Source organism: Ochotona curzoniae, unplaced genomic scaffold (assembly GCF_017591425.1).
Source record: "Ochotona curzoniae isolate NIBS_2020 unplaced genomic scaffold, NIBS_Ocur_1.0 contig_46, whole genome shotgun sequence".
Taxonomy (NCBI): domain Eukaryota; kingdom Metazoa; phylum Chordata; class Mammalia; order Lagomorpha; family Ochotonidae; genus Ochotona; species Ochotona curzoniae.
Window position 1 is genome coordinate 4770174 of NW_024466340.1, and position 24821 is coordinate 4794994.

A 24821-nucleotide genomic window follows, 5' to 3' on the forward strand; every position below is an offset into this window, starting at 1 on the left:
GATTAGAACCAGTGCCTGTATGGGATCCTGGTGCTTGCAACACAGGATTTAGCCACTGGGCTATCACACTGGGCCCTCTTGATATTTTTTACTTTTGCCATAGGCATATAAGAGATATGACTTTGGTGGTCCTAAAGAATTTTGATCACATTTTATTTTAGAAATGTTTTGGATATTTATTGATGTTTTCATTTTAGTGTGATCTGGTACTTGATGCTGCACATGAGAAAAGTACAGAATCCAGTTCGGGGCCAAAGCGTGAAGAAATCATGGAGAGCATTTTGTTCAAGTGCTCAGACTTTGTTGTGGTGCAGTTTAAAGACATGGATTCCAGCTACGCAAGAAGAGGTGAGTTTCCGTTTTCCTAAATATGCCTTCTGTTGAAGCAGTGATGCTCCAAGCTACCTTTTTGTTTTTTTTGGGGGGGAAGAAATATGTGCTTTCTGGAATAAAAGTAAGACAGTTTTTCTTTATACAAAAACAAGGGATTATTTCATTTTTGTTTCTTAGTGAAGAAGGATTAATTCGTCTTTTTGAGCATAAGAAATGAGAGTAATGTTTTATTAAAAGGAGGTTGTGGTGTGTCTTCCGTAACCTCCGTAGTGACAGATGCTGCTTCTGACACTCCTGAGTACTTCTTGTTCTGTTTGCCTCAGAGTGCTTGAAAGAAATCAGGGCTGAGGAAGAAGAGATGAGTGGGGAGAGGCAATTATGTAATAAAAATATGGTCAAGTAGAACATGATGTATATTAGAAAAAGCCGGCAGGAATAGTGTTATGCCGTGATCTTTGGTGATGGCATCACATATGGGCACAGGGTTCAAGTCTGCACTGCTCCACTGTCCTAGGACAGCAGGGGAGGACAACCTAAATGCTTGGGTTCCTGTGCCACTTGGGAGACCAAGAAGAAGTTCCTGGCTGGGACCTGGCTCCTGCCACAACCATTATGACAACCTGGGGAGAGAACCAGCCATGAAAGCTCTAGCCCTCCCCTAACTGCATTATTTTCTGCTGTCTGTGTTATCTCTGACTTTAAAATCAATAAATCTTAACCAAAAAAAAAAAAAAAGAAGGGAGGAGAGGGGTTGCTGGTGCAGTGGCGTATTGGGCCAGCTCTGTCTGCAAAGCCAGCATTCCAGGGATGTCAGTTTGAATGCTAGCTGTTTCCCTTCTCATCCAGCCTCTTGTTTATGACCTAGGAAGTGCATACTTTGACTCTTGATACTGTATGATCACATGTAGGTCCTCATTTTGCTTAGTAGGGCTGTTGTCAGATTTGGTGAAAATTCATTTAATGGCAAAATTGGTTATTGGAGGTGCTTGCTATCATCAGCCACTCCCTCCCCCTCCCCCTGCAAATTTATCTTTCCCCATGGTGTTAATTCCCTCTGATTTTCGTGGACAGGGTTGGCTAAGCCTTACATATCTGGTCACATCCTGACTCTGCCACCTTGCTGGCTCTCTGTTCCTCCTCCCCTCCCTGTGCACTCACACCTTTCCTTTACCCTGAAAATGTACTCAGGTCCCGCTCAGCTTCACCAAGATCTCTCTCTCTCTCTCTTTTTAAGATTTATTTTTTTATTGGAAAGTCAGATATACAGAGAGGAGGAGAGACAGAGAGGAAGATCTTCCGTCCATTGATTTACTCCCCAAGTGAGCGCAAAGGCCGATGCTATGCCGATCCGAAGCCAGGAGCCAGGAACTTCTTCCAGGTCTCCCACACGGGTGAAGGGTCCTAAAGCTTTGGGCCATCCTCTACTGGTTTCCCAGGCCACTAGCAGGGAGCTGGATGGGAAGTGGAGCTGCTTCTGGGATTAGAACCGGTGCCCATATGGGATCCTGGCGTGTTCAAGGCGAGAACTTTAGCCCCTAGGGCACACCGCCGGTCCCCATCTCTCTCTCTCTTTTTTTTAATCCTGACTGCGGTCCTGCCTCGGAATTCCAGCAAGCAGCTTCTTGGTAATTTCTCTCTGCTGTATTCCTGGACTGGTCCTGTTTTGCATTGCCCCTAATCGTGTCTGTATTCACAGTGTTTCTTTGTCCACTGTCTTAGGTGCTGTCCTGGTTTTAGCCCCATGTGCAAGCCTCCTCCCAGCACCTCTGTCACTCTGCCTCCATGCTGCTCTGCTCTGTTTCTGCTTGCTCCATTGTGTTTGGATGCTGTCTGTGTTTTTAGCAAGTTTTTTTTTTTAAGATTTATTTTTATTATTTTTTCATTGGAAAGGCGGATATACAGAGAGGAGAGACAGAGAGGAAGATCTTCCGTCCGATGATTGACTCCCCAAGTGAGCACAACGGGCCGATACTACTATGCCGATCCGAAGCCAGGAGCCTCTTCCGGGTCTCCCACGTGGGTGCAGGTTCCCAAAGCTTTGGGCTGTCCTTGACTGCTTTCCCAGGCCACAGGCAGGGAGCTGGAAGGGAAGCGGGGCTGCCGGGATTAGAACCGGCGCCCATATGGGATCCCGGGCGTGCTAGGCGAGGACCTTTAACCACTTGCGCCACCGCGCCGGGCCTTGCTGTCTGTGTTTTTTAACTCTCATGGCTTAGTGGAGTGTCCTGGCACCGGTTTTGACTCTGGCAGGAGCTCTACAGCTTCAGTATAGATGTCTTTGAGCAAATGAAGTTATGGCTGTGATGCAATTTCAGAAAAAAGCACTCTTACGTAAAGAGCAGTGAGGTTATAAAGGGTCTAGTATGTCCATCCAAACTGAGCACAGACAGATGTGGAGACGGTAATGAAACTGTATTCCCTTATTCTGGAAAACCAGCATGCACAATTGTAGTTTCATGGTGTTCATTCTCCTCCACTCCTCTGGGAGCTCATGTCCACCCTGTGTAGAAGTGCTGAAGTGCTGCTGTGGCCGGGCTGGTGTCCTCCCTGTGGACAGGAAGTGCTGCTGTGGCCAGGCAGGTGTCCTTCCTGTGGACAGGAAGTGCTGCTGTTGAGGATTTTCCTTGAGGATTTTCCATAATTGATTTTACTGTTCATGATCCCTTGCATTTACATGTATTTACTTGTGGATTTTAGGACCATTTTGTTAAATTTTGCAAAATGGTAGTTAGAATTTTCATTGTAATTAAGTTGAACCCGTGGATCAGTTTGGGGGACCACTGCCATCTCAGCAGGATCAGGTCTTCAAATTCCAAGAACCTGCTGTGGCATTTTCTTTGTTTAGTTAATCTTCAGTTTATTTAAAAAATATTTTCTTGTGTTTAGTGTGCATGTTAAATCTCCCCCATTCCTTCCACTGACTTGAAAGGCAGGGAGGCAGAGGCAGATCTTCCATTTGCTGATTACTCCCCAAATGTCTGTGACAGCCAGGGCTGCTCAGACTGAGCCCAGGGGCCCAGAACTCCATCCACTGTGGGTGGCAGAAAGCTGTGGACCTCAGCTGTTGCTTTCTGCTTCTTAGGATGTACACGAGCAGGAAGCTGGGTGGAGAGCAGGACTCAAGTGTAAGCTTCTGTTCTTGGATAGTTATTTTAATCATGATATCCTTTCTGTATTGTATTGGATAAACCGTTTCTGAGCATTTATTTATTTATATTTTTATTGGAAAGTAGGATACACAGAGAGGAGCATAGACAGAAGGGAAGATCTTCCATCCGTTGATTCATTCCCCAAGTGGCAGCAATGGCCAGAGGTGAGCTGATCCAAAGCCAGGAGCCAGGAGCATCTTCTGGGTTTCCCACGTGGGTGCAGGGTCCCAAGACTGTGGGCTGTGTTTGATTGCTTTCCAAGGCAAGGGAGCTGGACGGGAATTGGGCCGCCAAGATTAGAACTGGAGCCCATATGGGATCTCAGCACGCTCAAGGCTAGGACTTTAATCGCTAGGTTACCATGCTGGGTCCCACTTTTTTATTTATTTAAATTTTTTTAAATTGGTTTTTGAGAAAATTTAGTTGGTGCTGGGCTTTCTCTTCCCCTTTACCCAGGTTCCCTCCCCTTCTTTCCGTTCTCCCTTCCAGTTCATTTATTTTTTATTGGAAAGGCAGATACATAGAAAGGATAAGAGAGAGAGAGAGGAAGACCTTCCACCTGCTGATTCACTCTCCAAGTGGCCACAATGGCCAGAACTGAACTGATCCGAAGCCAGGAGTCAGGAGCTTCTTCTGGGTCTCCCACATGGGTTCAGTGTCCCAAGGCTTTGGGCCGTCCTCCAACGCTTTTCCGGGCCACGAGCAGGGAGCTGGATGGGAAGTGGAGCAGTTGGGTGTCTGTATATGTCCTGGCACTTGAAAGGGAGAGGATTAACCAATTGAGCCAATGCCCTGGCCCCTCATTTATTTACTTATTTATTTTAATTCAGTTTTTTAAACTAATGGTTATATGGTTGACCAGAGTGGGAAAAATCAAAGTTTAGAGAAAATTGGATGAGTTCGTTGCTTCCAAATTTGTGATTTCTTGTTGCTGTTCCTGGGAGGTCTGGGCCCTAACCTCTTAGTTTCTGTTCCTAGAGCGGGGCTGCTGACTGGCTGGGAACAGGCACATTGGGGGGCTGGTTAGATTGCATGGCAGGCTTTTGACTCATCTTTGAGTCACCAGAGAGCTCACTTGTTACTCTTTCCCAGGCCCTTATTCCATATACTTCATTTACTTTGTTTTCACCAGAATATTCTTCCTGCTTGTTAGAAATTAGAAACTGGGTCCTTAACCTGTTCCTGGATTTCCAGAGTTTTTACAATACGGTTCAGGGCATTTATTAACTTTAGTGGAAAAAGATTGTGTGTATGTATATATTTTAAAAGATTTGTTTATTTTTATTGGAAAGGCAGATGTACAAAGAAGAGCAAAGACAGAAAGGAAGATCTTTCATCCGATGGTTCACTCCCCAAGTGGCCGCAATGACTGGAGCTGATCCAATCCCGAGCCAGGAGCCTTCCCGGGGTCTCCCACATGGGTGCTGGGTCCCAAGGCCTTGGGCCGTCCTCGACTGCTTTCCCAGACCACAAGCAGGGAGCTAGATGGGAAGCAGGGCTGCCGGAATTAGAACCGGTGCCCATATGGGATCCTGGGCGTTCAAGGCGAGGACTTTAGCCAGTACGCTATTGCACCGGGCCCCAAAAAGATTGCATCTTTATGATTACTAGAAATTTAGAATTTCTTTTTCTTTATAAACGTAAGTACTAACCTGTTGATTTTAACAGTGTCTGTGACTTAAGCAACTATAAACCCCATTACTCTGTCTTTCAAATAATATTTCTTTTTTTTTTTTCTCTTTAAATAAAATTTATTTTGACATTCTTTACATACTTAGTTAGAGTAAGAAGGTTCAAGGGCTACAGGAAAGTGGATAATACTAGTATGTTTTCCATATTGTTACCTTCATGTTTAAAAGGGGGGGTATTAAGGGAGAAGGCCCACCCAATTTCCCACCCTCCCCAAGTCCCGGGTGTAGGGCATGCTCTGAGGTTCTTGCTCAAGTGGTTTTGATATTGCAACAGTTATGAATCGCTGTCAATCTTGCCACTCCAAGCACTGTGAGGTCTTTGAAAAATCCACTGATTGACATAGTCCATCATAGCTGAGATGGTTGGTTGACCCGTTCTGTCTTCTCTCTTTTCTTCGTTAGGGTTCTGAGTCCAGCATTTAGATTAGGAAGATCTCCAAAGAAACTTCTTGTATGTGCTAACAAGTACAGGGCCTGGCACCGTCCATCGCTCCAATCAGCTGGTGGTTGTAATTGCTGGGTTGGTTCTGTTTTCACTCCCGACTTCCACTGGAACCAATGGGTGTTGCAGTCTAGCCTGGTTCTGCCCAGCACATACTTGGCCCTCACCTAAACCAGTGGGAGCTGCAGCCTAGTTGGAGCGACCCACAATAACCCCCACCAGGACCGCCCCTACCCTGGTTTGCCAGTAAGTGAAGCAGTAATCCAGTCTGTCCCACACCCCATTCCACCCCAGCCGCTGTTTAGTTTTATGTCCTCCCGTGGAAGTGGTAACCCAAGAGGGATGAGCCCACTATTACCCTCCCAGGCCTCTCCCACTCCCAGATTCCAAATGATGCTGCCCAAACAACCCTCACCCACTTTAATTTTGTTTGCACCAGCCGCCCAGCCCGGCTTTTCCCTGATCTAGTCCGCATGAGGTGCATAGGTGTGGTAGCTCTGCCTAGTCTGGTCTGCCCCCATCCCAGCCCATGCTCTCCTGCGGAAGTAGCTATCCTGCAAAGGAACCCTCCCTTATTCCCCTGCTGGTTCTGCCTACTTCCTTTCTTGTTCTCAGGCTGGTTGGACGCTGCGGTCCCCTCCGGTACAGGCAACCTCACCTAGGCATTCCATATTGTGCACTAGTCTTTGTTGCGACCAAACCTGGGTCGACCCATACTGGTGCCTGGATTTGCCAGTGGATGACGTGGACAGATTCAGCCTGGTCTTGCCCCCACGTCTGCCAATTGTATGCCAGTGGGTAGCTTTCCATGGCCTTTTCTGGGCTGTTTCCTATCATGTTTCTTGCGCTTACCTGCTGGGTCTGTGTCCTGCCAGAGGAGTTGCCCAGGCTCCTCCATCAGAACCTCTCCCGATGCCAGGTTACACGCTTACCAGTGGGTCCATGAGCCAACCCTACTCAGTCCACCTCCTGTCATAGCAGGAACTGTGGCTTTTCCTGACTGGCCTTCCACCCAATCTGGTTCTTGCTGTTGGATGTTCCAGCCCAGCCATGGTTTGTCCATACCTACGTATGGCTCACGCATGGCTCAGTAGGGGTTTGAGACCTTGCCTAGTCCATCCCACATCTGCCCTGGTCCTCCTGAATACCAGGGGGAGTCGGGGTCTGGCCCAGTTCGGTGCATCCAGTCCCAGTCCACACTTGTGCCAAGGGAGACTGCAACTGTTTCCAGATCAGAACGCAGCCCCCCTTCCAGGCCACGTGCCTCTTTGTGGGAACCTCAGCCCAGCTAGGGTTGTCCCCTTTGCTCCCCAACCGGGTCTGTTCCCAGCCATAGCTCACTCGCATGCCAGTGGTTGCTCTGACTCAGCTTGGCACAGCTCCTCACCTGTCCCAACCTCTGCCTTAGACACTGTGGTTTCGTGTCCCTGGCTCCCGCAGACCAGTCAGTACAAGAGCCTAGCTTGGCATGACCTTTGCTCCCTTCTGGTTTCTAGTTTTACTTGTGGGCTAAGGTTTGCTCATTCGTACCAGATCTACTCTGTTCCCTACCAGTTGACACGTTAGCCAGCCGTTGGAGCTACTTTTGCAGGACAAGCCCCAATCCCAGGCTTCTGCATGACTGGTATTTGGTGCCCAGCATTATTAGTGATTACAAATTTTACAAAGGAAGAGTTACTGCCTGTTTCAGGTCCGAGAATCACAATGGGTTCAACCTGGAGCTAATTAAGCAGCAACTCAAAGAACCAAATACCCAGAGCTCCCCAGCCGGGCAGCCAGCAGGCGGAGCCTGGCACCAATGGCGCACTGGCCACCCGGACACGGCTTACCATGTGCCCATGGTGGCCATCCGGGATCCAGGCATGAGACGCCCCGTCCTGAGACCCACCAGCTGCCGGGAGGCTGCTGGAGGTTTAAATTCCCAGGCCCAAGGTCGTGCCCCTCCCAAATCCCCTTCACCGCCCAATGAGGGTGGCGGGTGGGTCCCAGACCTGCCCAGTCCCAGAGGCCTCCCCCCTCGGGTCTACTCACCCCAAAGGAAGTAGCCTCTGGAACCCAGCAGGCCGGACACGGCTCACCATGTGCCCATGACGGCCGTCCGGGATCCAGGCATGAGACGCCCCGTCCTGAGACCCACCTCAAATAATATTTCTAAAGAGCTATTAATGTATCAGAAAGGCAGTTACAAAGAGAAACAGTGATCTTTCCCTCTGCTGCTTCATTTCCTAAATGGCCGAGAGTGACCGAAGCCAGGCACTTTACCAGGTCCGTGGGAATGGAGGACCCAGGCCCATGGGCCGTTTGCTGCTTTCCAGAACACATTACCAGGAAGCTGAATCGAAAGTGGAGCAGTCTGGGCCCAGCGTAACAACCTCTACTTGTAATTCCTTGCCTTGCCTTGCATGTGCCAGGATCCAACGTGGGCTTCGGTTTGTGTCCCGGCTGCTGCACTTTTCATCCAGCTCCCTGCTTGTGGCCTGTTAAAGTAGAGGCGGCCCACGGCCTTGGGATTCTGCGTGGGAGATCTGGAGGAGGCTCCTACCTCTGAGTTTCGGATCAGCTAAACTTTGGCTGTTGTGGCCACTTGGAGAGTCTCTGTCCTCTCTGTGAATCTAACTTTCCAATAAAAATAAATTGAAAGAAAGGTTCTCAGACAAGTTTGAATGCTTTTTTAGAGAATTAACGGAAAAGAAAATGATACAAGAATAAAGCGGCAAATATAAACCCGCTAGTTGCCTCTGTGTGGGGAAAGCTGGAGAGAAGTGGCACCTTGCCTGAGACGTTGCTTTATGATACCACCAGGTGGCACCACCGGTCCAGAACATCTGAGTGCCTAGACTCTGATGAGCAGGTGTTAGTGGTGGAGCAGGCTTGCTGCTGGGTTAGTGTCTGGGTAGAGGAAGCACAGAGTGAAGGGAAGCCTTTTATCCCTCTACTTTCAGAGGGATGAGTTTCCTGTTCACAAGGCAGGGAAAGAAACATAAGAAACTAAATCTCCTGTTATCTTACAATTTTTATTTTCCTTTTTTCTTTCGATACATGTAGTTACTTCAGAATTGGCAGTCATTTTGTATTTTGGATCTTGGTTTTATAATTTTTTTATTTCTTTGCATAGAACATCATACAAAATAAATATACTTAGGTTTATGGCACCAGTAAAATCTGCATGCAGATACCCACACTTGATTTTTCTGAATTTTGCAGAAATCCTGGTTACAGCATTGTACTTAAACGAGTTTTACATGGGTCTGGTGTGGAAGCCTAGTGGCTGAAGTCCTCACCTTGCACGCACCAGGATCCCATATGGGCACTGGCTTGTGTCCTGGCGGCCCTGCTTCTGTTCCAGCTCCCTGCTTGTGATCTAGGAAAGCAGCCTTGATGGGCCAAAGCCTTGGAACCCTGTTCGTGTGTGGGACACCTGGAAAGAGGCTCCCGTCTCTGGCCGTTGTGGTCACTTGGGGAGTGAACCAGCAGTAGATCTTCCTCTCTGTCTCTCCTCTTCTGAGTCTCCCCAATGGGTGCAGGATCCAAGGACACCCCCTGCTGCTCTGCCAGGCCAATAGCAGGGAGCCAGATCAGAAGTGGAGCAACTGAGTGGCAGAAGTGGACTCTGACTGGCACCCCTGTGGGATGCTGGTGCTGCAAATGGAGGATTAGTCTGCCACCACGCTGGCAACATTATACTATTTAAGACCAATGTTTTTGGGGACCGGGCACCATGGCCTAGTGGCTAAAGTTCTCGCCTTGAACACGCCGGGATCCCATATGGGCACCGGTTCTAATCCTAGAAGCTCCATTTCCCATCCAGCTCCCTGCCTGTGGCCTGGGAAAGCAGTCGAGGACAGCCCAAAGCCTTGGGACCCTGCACCCATGTGGGAGACCCAGAAGTTCCTGGCTCCTGGTTTCGGATCGGCACAGCACCAGCTGTTGCGCTCACTTGGGGAGTGAATCATCGGACGGAAATACAGAAATACAGTGTACAATCCTGGATATTGATAACTGTAGAATGGAGTACCCCTGTCTTGTTTCCATAGGACTGAGAGTGTTGGTTTGGGTGGAGGACTTGCAGACAAGGATTTCCCGGTGAGGTTCCCAACACTGCCAACCTTGCTTCATGCTGAGTCTGTACTTCAGCTTTTATTTGTCTTTGAAACTGACTTTTGGAGAAAGCTTGTTTGCACGCGTACTCTTTCTCTGTCTTCCTCTCTAGATTTTGTTTATTTGAAAGGCAGAGTTGGAAACATGACACTGATCTTCCATCTGCTGGTTCAGTCCTTAAATGGCCATAATAGTCAAGGATGGTCAAAGCCAAGTACCTGCCACTACGTCTGGCTTTCCCATGTGGGTGCAGGGCCCAGGGACTTGGGTCAGCTTCTGTTTTCCTGAACACAGTCATAGGGAACGAGACCAGAAGTGGAGCAGCTGTAACTGGAAACTGCCCCAATTAATTAATTGGAAAGTCAGATACACAGAGAGGAGGAGAGACAGAGAGGAAGATCTTCCATCCAATGATTCATTCCCCAAGTGAGCGCAACAGCCAGTGCTGTGCCGATCCGAAGCCAGGATCCAGGAACTTTTTCTGGGTCTCCCACGTGGGTTCAGGGTCCCAAAGCTTTGGGCCATCCTCGACTGCTTTCCCAAGCCACAGGCAGGGAGCTGGATGGGAAGTGGAGCTGCTGGGATTAGAACCGGTGCCCATATGGGATCCTGGTGCGCTCCAGGTGAGGACAGCCCAAAGCCTTGGGACCTTGTACCTGTGTGGGGGACCTGGAAGAAGCTCCTGACTCCTGGCTTTGGACCAGCTCACTCTGTCCATTTTGGCCGCTGAAGGAGTGAGACAGAGGATAGAAGATCTTTCTTTCTGTCTTTCCTTCTCTCTACCGGAAATTTGCCTTTCCGGTAGAAATAAATAAATCTTTAAAAAATAAGTCAAGGAATATCATTACTCCTAGAATCATACTTCTGCCCTGCATGTAAATCATACCAGTAACAATCTCTGAGTAACTGATTTGTGTATGAGGTTGGTATTTTAAACAAAGGATTTTTAGATAAAAAGATAAAGTTGAGAGAAAGGGTAACTTAGTAATTTAGGCATTAGTGGAACCTAAGTTGTGGTTAACAGAGAAAAGTCTAGATGGTGAGATGTAAGTATGTGTCTTGGTTTTTTCCATATGGGCGCCCATTTGGGGGTGCTGTACTGTGTTTGTTTGGAACTAAGCCATGAGCACGTGTCAGCTTCTGTGTGCTGGGTCCATTGCACAAGTTGGGTCAGGCTCTTTAGAATACGATGGCACGGGCCTGGCGTGATTGTGTAGTGGCTGAAGTCCTCACTTGAATGCACCGGGATCCCATATGGGCGCATTTTCTATTCCCAGCAGCCCCAGTTCCCATCCAGCTCCCTGCTTGTGGCCTGGGAAAGTAGTTGAGGACGGCCCAAAGCCTTGGGACCCTGCACCCGTGTGGGAGGCCTGGAAGAAGTTCCTGGCTTTGAATTGGCTCAGCTTCAGCCGTTACGGCTGCTTGGGGAGTGAACCATCTATTTGAAGATCTTCCTCTCTGTCTCTGCTTCCTCTTTGTATATCTGCCTTTCCAATAAAAATAAATAAATCTTTAAAACAACAACAACAAAAAAACGGCCTGCGTACCTGTGCACGCATACCCTGCAGGGCAGCGACTCCACTGTCAGGCAAATGTCCAGCTGCTTTGGGCTTCAACTTTTCCAGTGAAAAGTGTGTTACCTTTAATATTGAGTTTCTGTGTAGTTCAATGATGCTTTTTGGAAACTCATACAATTAAAATGTTATCATGATCTTATATATAAATTAATCTGGTTGCTTGTTGCAGAAAATAACATGTCTGCTCTTGAATTTTCCTAAAGTCAATTTTTCTGTTTTAAGTGTTTTTATTTTTGGATGTAAGATTTATTTACTTTGCTTGAAAGTCGGGGTTACAAAGAGAGAAAGATAACTTCCTTCCCTGTTTTACTCCCCTAATGTCCACAATGGCCAGAGCTGGGCCAGTCTGAAACTGGCAGCCATGAGCTTCTAGGTCTGTCACGTGGGTGCTGGAGCCCGAAGCCTTGGATCGTCTTCCACTGTTTCATGAGGCTTAAAATCATATAGAAAGAAAATGCCTAGTTACTAGTGATCAGTTATGTCATTTACTAAATTAAGTTTAAATTATACTATTAGTGAATAGTATTCTTTGATATCCATTTTTCCTAATTTTGTCCTTCAGCTGTATCTTTGATTGATGATAATTCACATTTAGTAGTGCAATCTGTTACCTGTTTTGTGATCTTTCAACCAAAGCTGTCCTTTGCAGATGCGTTTACCGACTCTGCTCTCAGTGCCAAAGTAAATGGTGAACACCGAGAAAAGGCCCTGGAACCGTGGGATGCAGGTGATCTGGCAGCCAGCGAGGATCTGGAGCCCTTGGAAAATGATGTGGTCAGTGCCGCCTTTGGTGACCAGCATGAGCCCCTGCTCAGAGCTGTGTGTGTGACACGCAGGGGATCGGGGTTCCATTTTCTGTGGTGGAGAAACTTAGTCATTTGGTTGTGCGCAGAATTGATCCCAAGAAACCAAAAGATAAAAATGGGCTTTTATTTCATTTGTAATTGCTAAGCCAAGATGCTATCCATTCTTGTGGGTGATCCTAAATCATTTATGATGACAATAAATCATAATAAGTCATGTGAAGACTTCAATTGGGAACTGTGGGAAATGGCAGGTGTATTGCCTTGTATGCTTGCCAAAGGCAAATAGTGTGTGTCACAGTTGTGTTAAGACAGTTGGAATTGACTTCACCTTGAGTTCGGATGGGTGTGGGGCGTTGGAGGCTTTTAGCCTGTGGAAAGGGAGGTGAGCTCTCATTGATTGGGTTGCATTCAAGTTCAAGCAGTACAGAAACTTTATGGTCTGATAGGTTGTTCTCTACAGAGAACTTGCTGTTTCTAAAGTGGATCTTGCCACATTTTAATTTTGTTTTTTCCATGCCACGTCATTTGTTTGCCGAATACTCAACAGAGACTTGTCTCTGATGTGGAGACAATAGATAGAGCACAGAGTGGCAGTGCGTTCACTTGGCCGAGTGCTAAAGACACCAACTGGATCTGCGTGTTGGTGTGGACTCCTGACTCCAGCTGCCTGTTCTTGCAGCTCTTAGGAGGCAATTGTGATCACTCAGGGAACTGGTTCCTGCCATGGCAGAGATCTGACTGGAGTTCTGGGCTCTTGATTTTGGGCTGGCCCTGCCCTGGTCATTGTGGGCGTTGGAGTTGTAAACCAGAGAATAAAAGATCTGTGTCTGCCTCTCAGAATAAATAAAATGAGTGAGTAAACAGTCTGTTGCCAAATGTTGAGACAGCAAGGATTGAATTGTATGAAGAGTCTTCCATCAAGTTCAACAGAATTTTTAACAAATTTGTATTGAAGGCATTATTGGTAAGTTAATCATGAATATCTTCTCTCTCAGACAAAAAGTTCCAAAGTGATTGACTTTGATGTCTTCTCTAGTTATGTAAAAATGTACATACTATCATAGTTTTCAAATCTTGATATAACTAACGCCTCTGCTCGAGGCACCAACAGGCCGTATATGTGTACCTGACTTGAGATCTGCTTAGCTTCAGTCTCTTTTGTTTTAAGGTTTATTTAATTTTTTGGAAAGGCAGAATTACAGAGATAAGGAGAGACAGAGTGAAAAGTCTTCTGTCTGCTGTTTGACCCCCTCAAGTGGCAGCAACAGCTGAAGCTGAGCTACTCCAAAGCCGGGAACCAGGAGCTTCTTCCGGGTCCCAAGGCCCAGGACCGTCCTCCACTGCTTTCCCAGGACACAAGCAAGGGGCTGGAAGGGAAGTGGAGCATCCAGGATATAAACTGATGCCCATGTGGGATCCCTGTGCATGCAAGGTGTGGCCTTTGGCTACCAAGCTACTGTGCCAGCCCCTCCATTCATTTTTAGTAAAGATGATTTATGTATTTTTACTACAAAAGCAGATTTACAAAGAGAAGCAGAGAGAGACCTAGAAAGAGATTTCCATCCACTGGTTCACTCTCCAAATGGCTGCAATAGCTGGAACTAAGTCAATTTGAAGCCAGGGGCTGGGAGCTTCTTCCAGGTCTCCCACGTGGTTGCTGGGTCCCAAGATCTTGAGCCATTGTCCACTGCCTTCCCAGGCCACAAGCAGGGGACTGGATGGGAAATGGAGTAGCTGGAACATGAACCAGCTGGGGTGCTGGCAATTTCAGGCAAATCAGGCAGAAGATCAGCCAATTGAGCTATCATACCTGCCTTAAAAAATAAATTTAAAAAAATTTTTAAAAGTACACACACACACAAGCTAGGTTAAGAATTACACAGAAGCAAATTTAATGATTCTGAAGTCTGCACCCTAAGGAATTTGTTACTGTCAGTGACATGGATAAACTAATAGCTTTGTGAGGCTTTGCAATGCTTAGCCACAGTTAGAATGTGTATGCGGTTTCTTCCAGCGATTCTACTTCCCAACATTTGTTTTTGTCCTGATGTGTCCATTAAACATACAGATATGTGGTGACTTCTTGTTTCTGATAGTTCTAAATGTCCAGGACAGGTTGGGTAGATTTGTGATATGTCATGCGATTGAAATTCTGCATATCTACAAAAAAGAAGGCTCTTGTGATATGAAAAGGTATATAAGCCTTATGAAAAAAAAATTGTAGAAAAACAAAGCAATTTGAATTTTTAAAAGGTGATATTCTTGTATTATGTGTGGAAGATTTCTGGAGTTATTAGGGAACTGTTAATAGTGGTTATCTGTATACTAGGTTTGATAACTTTTTCTGATTATCTTTTTTTTATAGAGTAAATTTTTTTTAAAGGACAACTCTTTTAAAAGATGTATTTATTTATTTGGAAAGCAAAGTTGGAGGTAGAGGTCTTCCATCTTCTGGTTCACTCCCCAGATGGCCACAACACCTGGTGCTGGACCAGGCTAAAGCTAGGAGTTTTCCTGAGGCACAGTGAGATAGACTAGAGCAAAGCCGCCTGGACTTGAGCCAGTACCCATAAAGGGCACCAGCTAGAATTGCAAGCAGTGGCTTAGCTAACCATGCCACAACACCAGAAATGCTTTATCTGAAGATAATTTATTTTTATTTGAAAGAGTGTAGCTACAGAGAGGAAGGGCAGAGATTCCATTGACTGGCTCACTTTCCAGATAGTCACGGTGGCGGAGCTGGACCGGTCAGGAGCCAGGAGCGTCTACCTGTTTCCCCCAAGGGCCTGGGCCATCCTCTGCTGCTTTCCCAGGCGCTTAGCAGAGACCTGGATTGGAAGGGAAATGAGTGTGGAGCCCTACCTTAATGAATTTTAAAGCCTTCCTAGGTAATTATGCCTGTATATGTGAAAACAAAGTGATTGTTTTTGTAGTAGGGTTACACTTAGTCTTTCCGAGGGTGGCAGTGTAGTTAGGTGAGTCCTCATCATTACTTGGCTGACGCTGTGTCTGCTCTTCTGGCACAAATCAGCAAGTTGTGTATTAGATTTCACCGCTTCCTACCAGTCTGGCTTTAAAGGAGGAGTTTGAATGATGAATAGATGATTAGCCAGAAAGTTGTTTACTAGTGATGATTTTGTTAACCTCCCTCTGGTTGGTTGATTATTACATATTTAAAAATGCAGCAGCTGGGCCCGGCGCGGTGGCGCAAGTGGTTAAAGGTCCTCGCCTTGCACACCCGGGGTCCCATATGGGCACCGGTTCTAATCCCGGCAGCCCCGCTTCCCTTCCAGCTCCCTGCCTGAGGCCTGGGAAAGCAGTCAAGGACAGCCCAAGGCTTTGGGAACCTGCACCCGCGTGGGAGACCCGGAAGAGGCTCCTGGCTTCGGATCGGCATAGTATCGGCCCGTTGCGCTCACTTGGGGAGTGAATCATCGGACGGAAGATCTTCCTCTCTGTCTCTCCTCTCTGTATATCCGCCTTTCCAATGAAAAAATAATAAAAATAAATCTAAAAAAAAAAAAAAATTCAGCAGCCCATATGGGAGCACTAGTTTGATTCTGAGTGCTATGCTTTCAGCCCCCTTCCCTGCTGCTGGCCTGGGAGAACAGCAGCGGAGGAGCCCCTGCCACCCCCTGGAGACTTGGGCGGCACCAACCCCAGACCTAGGGGTTACTTGTAAAGTGAGCCAGCCAATGGAAGACTCTTTCTTTTTGTCCCCCTCTCTCTATTACCCTGCCTTTCAAACAAATAAGTCTTTTATTTTTTTTTTTAAGATTTATTTTTATTATTTTTTTATTGGAAAGGCGGATATACAGAGAGGAGAGACAGAGAGGAAGATCTTCCGTCCGATGATTCACTCCCCAAGTGAGCACAACAGCTGATTCTATGCCGGTCCAAAGCCAGGATCCAGGAACTTATTCCAGGTCTCCCACATGGGTGCAGGGTCCCAAAGCTTTGGGCCATCCTCGACTGCTTTCCCGGCCACAGGCAGGGAGCTGGATGGGAAGCGGGGCTGCCGGGCTAGAACCGGTGCCCATATGGGATCCCGGGCGTGCAAGGCAAGGACCTTAACCATTGCGCCACCGCGCCGGGCCCCAAACAAATAAGTCTTATAAAATAATGTAAGCTTTTTAAAAATTCATGTATTTGGGTCGTAGAGAGAGAAGAGCACTCACATCCTCTGGGTCACTCCCCAGGCTGACCGTGTGGGGGCTGGACTGGGCTGAGGCCGGAGCCAGAGCCAGACTCAAAGCAGGTCTCCAAGTGGAAGTAGGAACCCAGTTAAAAGAGTCATCAGTGCCGCTGCTCAGCAGTTACATTAGCCGGAAGTTGGGATCAGGCGCCGGAACCAGGAAATAAACCCAGGTTCTCCAGCTGGGAGCAAGTAGCTATTGGGGACTAATCTGAAGGTCATTTGAGGGGAAAAAAATGTATGTGAAAGTGTCAGAGAGAGGCAAGAGGGACATCTTCGATGTACTCATACATACCTCACATGGCCCCAGTAGCTAGGGATGGACCATGCTGGGTCTTGTATGTGGGCACAGGAGCCCAAACACTTGGGCCGTTTTCCACTGCTTTCCCCAGATCATTGGCAGGGAGCTGGATTGGAAGTGGAGCAACCAGGACACAAACTGGTGACCAAATGGGATGCTGGCAGCAGGTGGCAGCTCTACAAGCTATGCAACATCAACACCAAGGATCACAGCACAACACTAAGGATCATATTTTATGAAGTAATTAAAATGTTTTGTGCTTTTCTAATAACCTCTTGACTATCTTGTGTAGTTACCAACTTGATAAAGGACTGATCTGTAGAATTAGTTTTTCTGGACCTGGCCTGGTAGCCTAGGGGCTAAAGTCCTCACCTTGTACATGCCAGGATCCTATGTAGGTGCCAGTTCCAGTCCCAACGGCCCCACTTCCCATCCATTTCCCTGCTTATGGCCTGGGAAAACAGTTGAAAACAGCCCAGGGCCTTGGGACCCTGTACCTGCATGGGAGAACTGGAGAAGGCTCCTGGCTTCGGATTGGCACAGTTCTGGCTATTGTGACTTTTTGGGAAGTGAATCAACGGATGGAAGATCTTCCTCTCTGTGTATCTGCTTTTCCAATAAAAATAAAATAAATCTTTTAAAAAAAGAATTAAAGATTTTTCTTAAAATATTGTTGAAGGAGGACCCAGCTTGATAGCCTAGTGGCTAAATCCTTGCCTTGCATGTGCTGGAATCCCATATGGATGCCAGTTTGTGTCCTTGATGCTCCAGTTTTCTTTCCAGCTCCCTGCTTGTGGCCTGAGAAAGCAGCAGAGGATGGCCCAAAGCTTTGGGACCCTGCACCTGTGTGGCAGACCTGGAAATAGCTCCTGACTCCTGGCTTGGGATCAGCTCAGCTGCAGCCACTTGGGGAGTGAACCAGGAGATGAAAGATCTTTCTGTCTCACCTGCTTTCTGTATATATATCTGCCTTTCTAATAAAAATGAATCTTTTTTAAAAAAAATTGTTGAATGAAATTTGTTTCCTAATGTGCTAGGTTTTGCTACTGTCGCTTGTTAGGTAACATAGAGACTTAATTTAAAACTGAGTTTAAAAAGACATTTTGTCATTTTTAAAAATGCACTCAATTTTCTTCTAGTCAAACGGATGGGATCCCAATGACATGTTTCGGTATAATGAAGAAACTTACGGTGTGGTATCTACCTACGATAGCAGTTTATCTTCATACACGTAAGTTTGAAGCATTGCTTTTATTTTTTGTGTGTTTGTCTTTTACTATTAAATTATGCTAGATAAAATTTATTAGATTTTAAGTTCAGCAATTTTATGAAAGAATTATTTTGTTAATATTAAAGATGTTAATTACCCCCTAAAGCAAAGAATAAACATTGTTTTGCTATGCTGTTTTTATACTCTAAGTACACTTCGGGTTTGTTTTTAAATTACAAAAAGTTAAATTTGCTGGAGTGTAGTGGTTGTAATAAAAGCTTATTCAATCATATTTGAAATATTCTTTTCTCCCAGGGCAACTATAATTATTTTTAAAATCCAAATTTTGATTTATAAGTAAACAAACCGTGTTATTCTTAATTTTACCAGTGTCAAAAATTCTAACCTTCATAATTGTGTACAACAGATATGCAGTCTATGATTTTAAAGTGCTTCTGCTTTTCTTCTTACCACATTTCAGAGTGCCCTTAGAAAGGGATAATTCAGAAGAATTTTTAAAACGAGAAGCACGAGCAAACCAGTTAGCAGAAGAAATTGAATCAAGTGCCCAATACAAAGCTCGAATGGCCCTGGAAAATGATGAGAGGAGCGAGGAGGAAAAATACACGGCGGTTCAGAGAAATCCTGCTGAACGCGAGGGGCACAGCGTAAACACTAGGTATTTAAAGGAAATCATGCTGCAGTGTTTTGGATACACAACTCAAGGTCTGTGTGAGAAGGTGTACTGCTGTTTTGCTTTCATATAGCTTTGGCAGAGAGTGCCCATGGAACTGGTTTAAGATTCAGCTAGAAAAAATCATGATGGTAATCTTGGGAATACTTTTTTAGAAATCAGCTTTGGAGAGTGAACCAAGCTGTGAGTCGTTTGAAGAATAGTTCCTTGTGTGAGGGCTTCTGGTGATAGCAGTGCAGTAAAAGGGTGTTCAGAGTAGCAGGTACATACAGAGCAGGGAGGAGCTGGCACGAGTGGTGGAGTCTGACGACCTCGGAGGAAGTAGCACTGTGTGGCAGGGGCAGAGGTCCACTCAGAACAGACGAGGCACGGGCAGGAGTGTGAGCAGGCGGGGGACATCTGATCCGGGAGGAAAGGGTTTCTGTGAGCTCTCTGTGCATCCCAGGGTCCGCACTGAGGGGACAGCAGTGGCAGTTGTGAGAATTGAGGCAGTGACAGGGTTTGCGGTGTCATTTTAAAGTACCCTATAGACTGTAGGTGAGGTGAGCGAACTTGAGTGTGGACGGCTGACAGAGGAACATTGAAGTGGTTCAGCTGGGATGACTTGCTCACAATCTAGACTAGGGCTGGTGGTTGTTTGATGTAAGAGGCAGGACCATGAGTTAGTTTGCTAACTTAGTGAACACTGTTAGGGGAGTTAGGAAAAAAGGGAGAACCGTGTTAGGGAAAATAAAGTTGAAAAAGCTGAAGGCAAAAAGAAAAAGGAAGATAGAGCATGATTGATAGACTGGATCCTGGAGCAGTCAGACAGAATGGTGATGAACACAGGGCTGTGAGGCTCTGTGTTGGGAGAGGCTGGAGCCTGGATGCCAGGGCCAGAGGAAGAAAGGGGCAGTGTGCTTCCGTGGCAAGCTGCTCCAGAAACAGCATTCCCGGCTGCCGAAATGCACTCTCAGATGTGATTCATTGGCCTGGTACCTTCTAGGATAAAATGATTGAGAAGATCTCTCATTTCCAGGGAAAATAAATATATTCCTCCTGGACAAAGAAATAGAGAAGTCATATCCTGGGGAAGTGGGAGACAGAATTCACCGCGTGTGGGCCAGCCTGGATCAGGCTCCATGCCGTCAAGACCCACTTCTCATACTTCAGATTTCAACCCGAATTCTGGTTCAGACCAAAGAGTAGTTAATGGAGGCAAGTATTTTGACCGTATTTGTCAATGTCATTAATCAGATACGTAGTTTCATAAGTACGTAACAATGGTTGACATCACTGATAAGAAAGTATAAAGCTTTACTGAGTTCTGTGGAATAGGTGTTATTTCAGAATGACTTGAAATATGCTGTTTTTGGATACCAAATCAGTAAAACATTGTGTGAATCATTTGTAGATACAGCATTTCATGTAAGAAATTCTGATGTACTAATGTAGAGCGCTAATTTAGGCCACAGATCTCTGCTTGGCCAAAAAACTCTCCACAAATAAAGAAATTGGACATTTTTAGTACTCAATTTTTATCATATTGAATAATAAAGTTAGAGACAAATTTTATGTGAAAAATTATAATCTATGTGGAACACTCAGTGGTTAATATGGGTTCATGTTCCTTAACATTTTAAAAATGTGCTTATGCTCTGCTTAGTAAAGAATTGAAGGTACTTTTAATACAAGGCATGCCCAAGTGTCAGGTGGAGAAAAGGAATGTTATGCAACAGAAATAACTCTTATTCTAAGAACGATTGTTGCAACCCCTGAAGTGAAAGAAGTTGAGTTTTTTGTAGGAAGACCTTATCTACTCCACCTGTTAGTCTGGGTGGATCCTTGGTGGAAATTGGGGAATGCTGAATAGCAGTACTGGGGTAGTTAGTGGGGTGATCGCTAACAGCACCTGTTCCCAACCTGAGGACAAGAGTGAGCGTTCTCTGAAGTATTTGAATTTGGTATGTTAGAGATGATAGAGCACCAGCTTTCTAATTTCATTTGTTTTCTTGGTGCCTTTTTTCCAGAACTCCTCTCCAAATGAACACTCTTCAGTATTTTTTGTCCTTAGTACTGGGGCTGTTATTTATCTAAATGTTTTTTAGTTATTTGTAAACAATACTTTCAGGGTAATGGGGATGGGAAGTGAGGGGAGCCCTCTGGAGAGGAGGCCTGGTCCCTGTTCTGTGCTGCAGGTGGCTGGTGGCGCTCTGTGCAGGGACTCTGGGCTTTGCTCATCCACCAGGATCAGTTTACTCAGGACTGCTTGATAGTTCCATTGTTTGCTAAGCAGTCTCTTACATACCTGTTAACTGCAGAAAAGATTAATTTGAAGGTCTTCCTTTTCTAGTTTAATTTTTTCCAAGAGCAGTGAACACTGCACTTTGTTACTCTTCTAGCTTTAGGAAATGTAGAAGTAATGTTTTATTTCTACGTAGATGGGACTTGCTGGGTGAGACTTCATACAATCTTATATTCAAGAATAAACCCAATGAAGGCCTAGATAAATCATAGATAGTTGTGAGGAACCAACATTTTAAATTTGGTATAATAGGTGCTGTTTGTTTTCATTATTTCAGAGCTAAAATAAATATGTTGAATGATCTTATTCCTCAGTAGGAATTGCTATGCTTTGTTGTGTGGAATTATCCAGTAGTGTAGGTTATACTCCTTGTCCCAATTGGTTACTAAGAAACAGCTGTAGAAACAGGATTAATCAGCCTGGTCTTATGGTCTTCTTCAGTACTATGTGTAGATCCTAATTAACCCTTTGGGAACGTGTATTCATTGAAACAGATTGAATTTTAAGGAAGTTAAAGTAAAATGTGAATTGATGTCAGTTAAGTTATGCTAAAACTTAGCATAAATCAGATGACTGTCCTCAAAGGGTTAAAATGTACAAGAAATCATTTTTGTCATTTTACTTTTTTTTTCTGTTTACTTTTTCCCTCATTTTTTTCTTTAGTTTTTATACTTTCCTTCATATCATTTGTTCTGTCAGGTGTTCCCTGGCCATCGCCTTGCCCATCTCCTTCCTCTCGCCCACCTTCTCGCTACCAGTCAGGTCCCAACTCTCTTCCACCTCGGGCAGCCACCCCTACACGGCCGCCCTCCAGGCCCCCCTCGCGGCCATCCAGACCCCCGTCTCACCCCTCTGCTCATGGTTCTCCAGCTCCTGTCTCTACTATGCCTAAACGCATGTCTTCAGAAGGTACAATACCACAACTTGTTCATGTTTTTGTTTGTCTTTGTTTAACTCCTTATGTGAGTTTATGATTACAAAATAGTTTCCTCTTCATTATTTAATAACCTATAATTTCTGTGTTTAACTTTAGTTTATTAAAATTGTTTCTATTAAACTTTTGTTTATTAGAGAGAAATTTGATCACTGTTGTGAAGCTTTGAACTGTGCTGAATTGTGAGAAAAGGGGCTTGTTTGCGCCTGGTAAAGATCCTCGCACAGCCCAAAGGCTCTGCCCGGGCCTTTGCCTGCCAGCTCTCCTGGGCTGTGGTGGTCGCCTTACTCCCCTAGGCTGGAGCTGACTGCACAGCCCTTCTGTAATAGCTTTTTGGCCAAGATTGTAGTGGATATTCCTGTTGGCCTGAAGCAAGAGCCCTTTTTGGGTGTGACAGCTCACATACCTGCTTTGGTATGTCTGTCTTTAGAATAAAATATGGAGTTTGTTTTTTAGAATGTTTGAGGTATTGTAATTAATTGAGTTAACTAAAAAAATCAAGCTTTGCAGTATTATACAAGTGAAAGGCTACTTGATCTAAAATAAAATTACTGATTGAAAAAAGGTATGGATTTGAATGTTTAGGTATATTTTGACATCAGAAATAAAAATCATGATTCTTAATCTCTGTCAAATCTACCTTTGTTACATGTTATGGAAAGGTAACATTTTAATTTCAATGCAGTTAAATTAAGAGCCTGTTCTCTGATATTGCTATAATGTTCTTTTGATATGAGTTGACGGAGTTTTTGTTCAATCCTGACTTTGATGTATTCTTTAAAATTATCACTACTACATCCTCTGCTGGATCTGATGAAGTTTCCTACATAGTATGCTTCCCTGGAGAAACCTGTGTTGGCGGCTTTTAAATAAACTGCTGCCATCCAGGTGTGCAGGGAGGACGTGGGACCTTGACTGCAGCATCTCACTTGGAGCAGCGGGCTTCATGATTTTCACGGTGAATTCCTTACTAAGGGCAGAGTTAAGCCTGTTGAGATGTTTGTTGCAGTCTGTCCTTTGAGCAAATGAGATTTATATCAAGAGAACATACTAGATGACACATGATCATTAAAGAGAGTAAACCATGTTTTTACTTTCAGATATAAGGACTTAATATTCACACAGAAGTATTTCATCTGCATTATTCATGAATGCTGGGTATTATATTTTGTGACATTAACACTCATTTAACGACTGTGTGGTCGTGTTGTGGGACACAACGTGAGTTTGCTATTCTGATGAGTTTGGTGGCAGGTATGGGGGAGGAGCCTTGGCTTCATGTGAAGACTGCTTTTGCCGAGTGCCATCATTTTGGCAGCCCTGACAGTTTGGTTGGTTCCATAGCAAACTGCCTTGCAAAGGTTTTGCTAGGTGACAGAATCACTGATGGGGAATCTTGATCATCTTAATGTGCAGATTTCTCCCCAGATGTCAGTGATTCTGGTTTTGCAGATCATAGTCTGTTAAGTGAGAGAAGCTGCTCAGTGGATCAGGCCTGCTCAAGCCATGAGTTGTAAAGTCGATCATGGCGGATTAGGGAGCTTCTAGATTTCTAACGTTCTTTTGAGAGTATGACATCTTACTGTTTGGTTTCTTAGCACGAACTTCATCCCTCCTTTTCTTTAAAAACAAAGGGAAATAAAATTTATTTGTAAAGCTTGTAATATTTCACAAAATATTTCTAAAATAAAAAGTCTTTTTTTTTTAACCATGGATAAACTGCAGAGAGAGAGTATGTGTGTGTATTTAACAAGAAGTAGTGCTAATGGACATTATGGCATTTATGCGGTATGATAATGTTTGTTGTTCCTTTCTTAGGACCTCCAAGGATGTCCCCAAAGGCCCAGCGACACCCTCGAAATCACAGAGTTTCTGCTGGGAGGGGTTCTATATCCAGTGGCCTAGAATTTGTATCCCACAATCCACCAAGTGAAGCAGCGACTCCTCCTGTGGCAAGGAGCAGTCCCGCAGCGGGGACATGGTCATCGGTGGTCAGTGGGGGTAGGTGACCCTTTACTGGGGTGGGTGCCAGTGTTTATTTCATGGTCCTACTGACTGAAAAGGGCAGGGCTGCAGCTTCACGTGAGGAAAGTAGGTGTGTATGCTAAAACTGCTTGAATAAGCAGGAATTAAGAAACTTCAGTTTTTATTTTGGGTTCTACTGCTTACTCAGCACATGTTAATGTAAGCCTTGTGGTCATTCTGAACTTCACCTTTTGCAATAGTAGTTTTTAAAATTTAAAAATTTTAGAATTCATTTGAAAGGTATGGGAAGGGCCCGGCGTGATGGCGCAGTGGTTAAGGTCTTCGCCTTGCACGCCCGGGAGCCCATATGGGCGCCGGTTCTATCCCAGCAGCCCCGCTTCCCATCCAGCTCCCTGCCTGTGGCCTGGGAAAGCAGTCGAGGACAGCCCAAAGCTTTGGGACCCTGCACCCGCATGGGAGTCCCGGAAGAGGCTCCTGGCTTCGGATCGGCACAGCACTGGCCGTTGTGGTCACTTGGGGAGTGAATCATCGGACGGAAGATCTTCCTCTCTGTCTCTCCTCTCTGTATATCCGCCTTTCCAATAGAAAAATAATAAAAATAAATCTTTAAAAAAAAAAAAAAAGGTATGGGAAGAACAAGCCAAGATCTCCTATGTAGTGGTTCACTTTCCAGATGGTAGCAACAGTTCAGGCCAGGCCAGAGCTGAGAGTGTGGACCCTGGTTCTTACTTTTCAGATGGGTGGCAGGTACTCAAGCACCTGCCACATTGACCTTCTGCCTCAAAGGGTGCATGTTAGAGCAGACTGATTTTGGAAACAGACCCAGAACTTGCATCTTAGTTGGATGGGGTGAGTGATGTGGGTATTAAGTGACATGCTAAACACCGTGAAGCCCTCCCTGTGAGTAAAGTAGTTTTTGCCCATTCTGCTCTTAGGGATTGGGGTGAGATTCTGTGGAGGTTCATAAATACAAATATACTTTATACTATTAAGTATTCTCTAAGAGAAATACAATGTATTACACTATTTAGAGACCCGTATTTCTTTCTCTCTCTCTTTTTTAAAGGTTTATTTATTTTTATTTTTTTATTGCAAAGTCAGGTATATACGGAGAGAGTAGG

At 45.3% G+C, this 24821-nt stretch overlaps 1 protein-coding gene across 5 annotated transcripts in view; it reads left to right on the forward strand.

Annotated features, from left to right (window-relative positions):
- The window catches only part of ATXN2 (ataxin 2), an 86603-nt gene that overhangs the window by 27922 nt on the left and 33860 nt on the right, over positions 1-24821 (forward strand). For all 5 annotated transcript variants that reach the window (XM_040986997.1, XM_040986994.1, XM_040986993.1 and 2 more), the window contains 7 exons: positions 198-348; positions 11940-12064; positions 17732-17823; positions 18284-18481; positions 19515-19693; positions 21480-21689; positions 23533-23715. In XM_040986997.1, the coding sequence (XP_040842931.1) occupies positions 198-348; positions 11940-12064; positions 17732-17823; positions 18284-18481; positions 19515-19693; positions 21480-21689; positions 23533-23715 (1138 nt within the window). The remainder of the gene's footprint in view (positions 1-197; positions 349-11939; positions 12065-17731; positions 17824-18283; positions 18482-19514; positions 19694-21479; positions 21690-23532; positions 23716-24821) is intronic.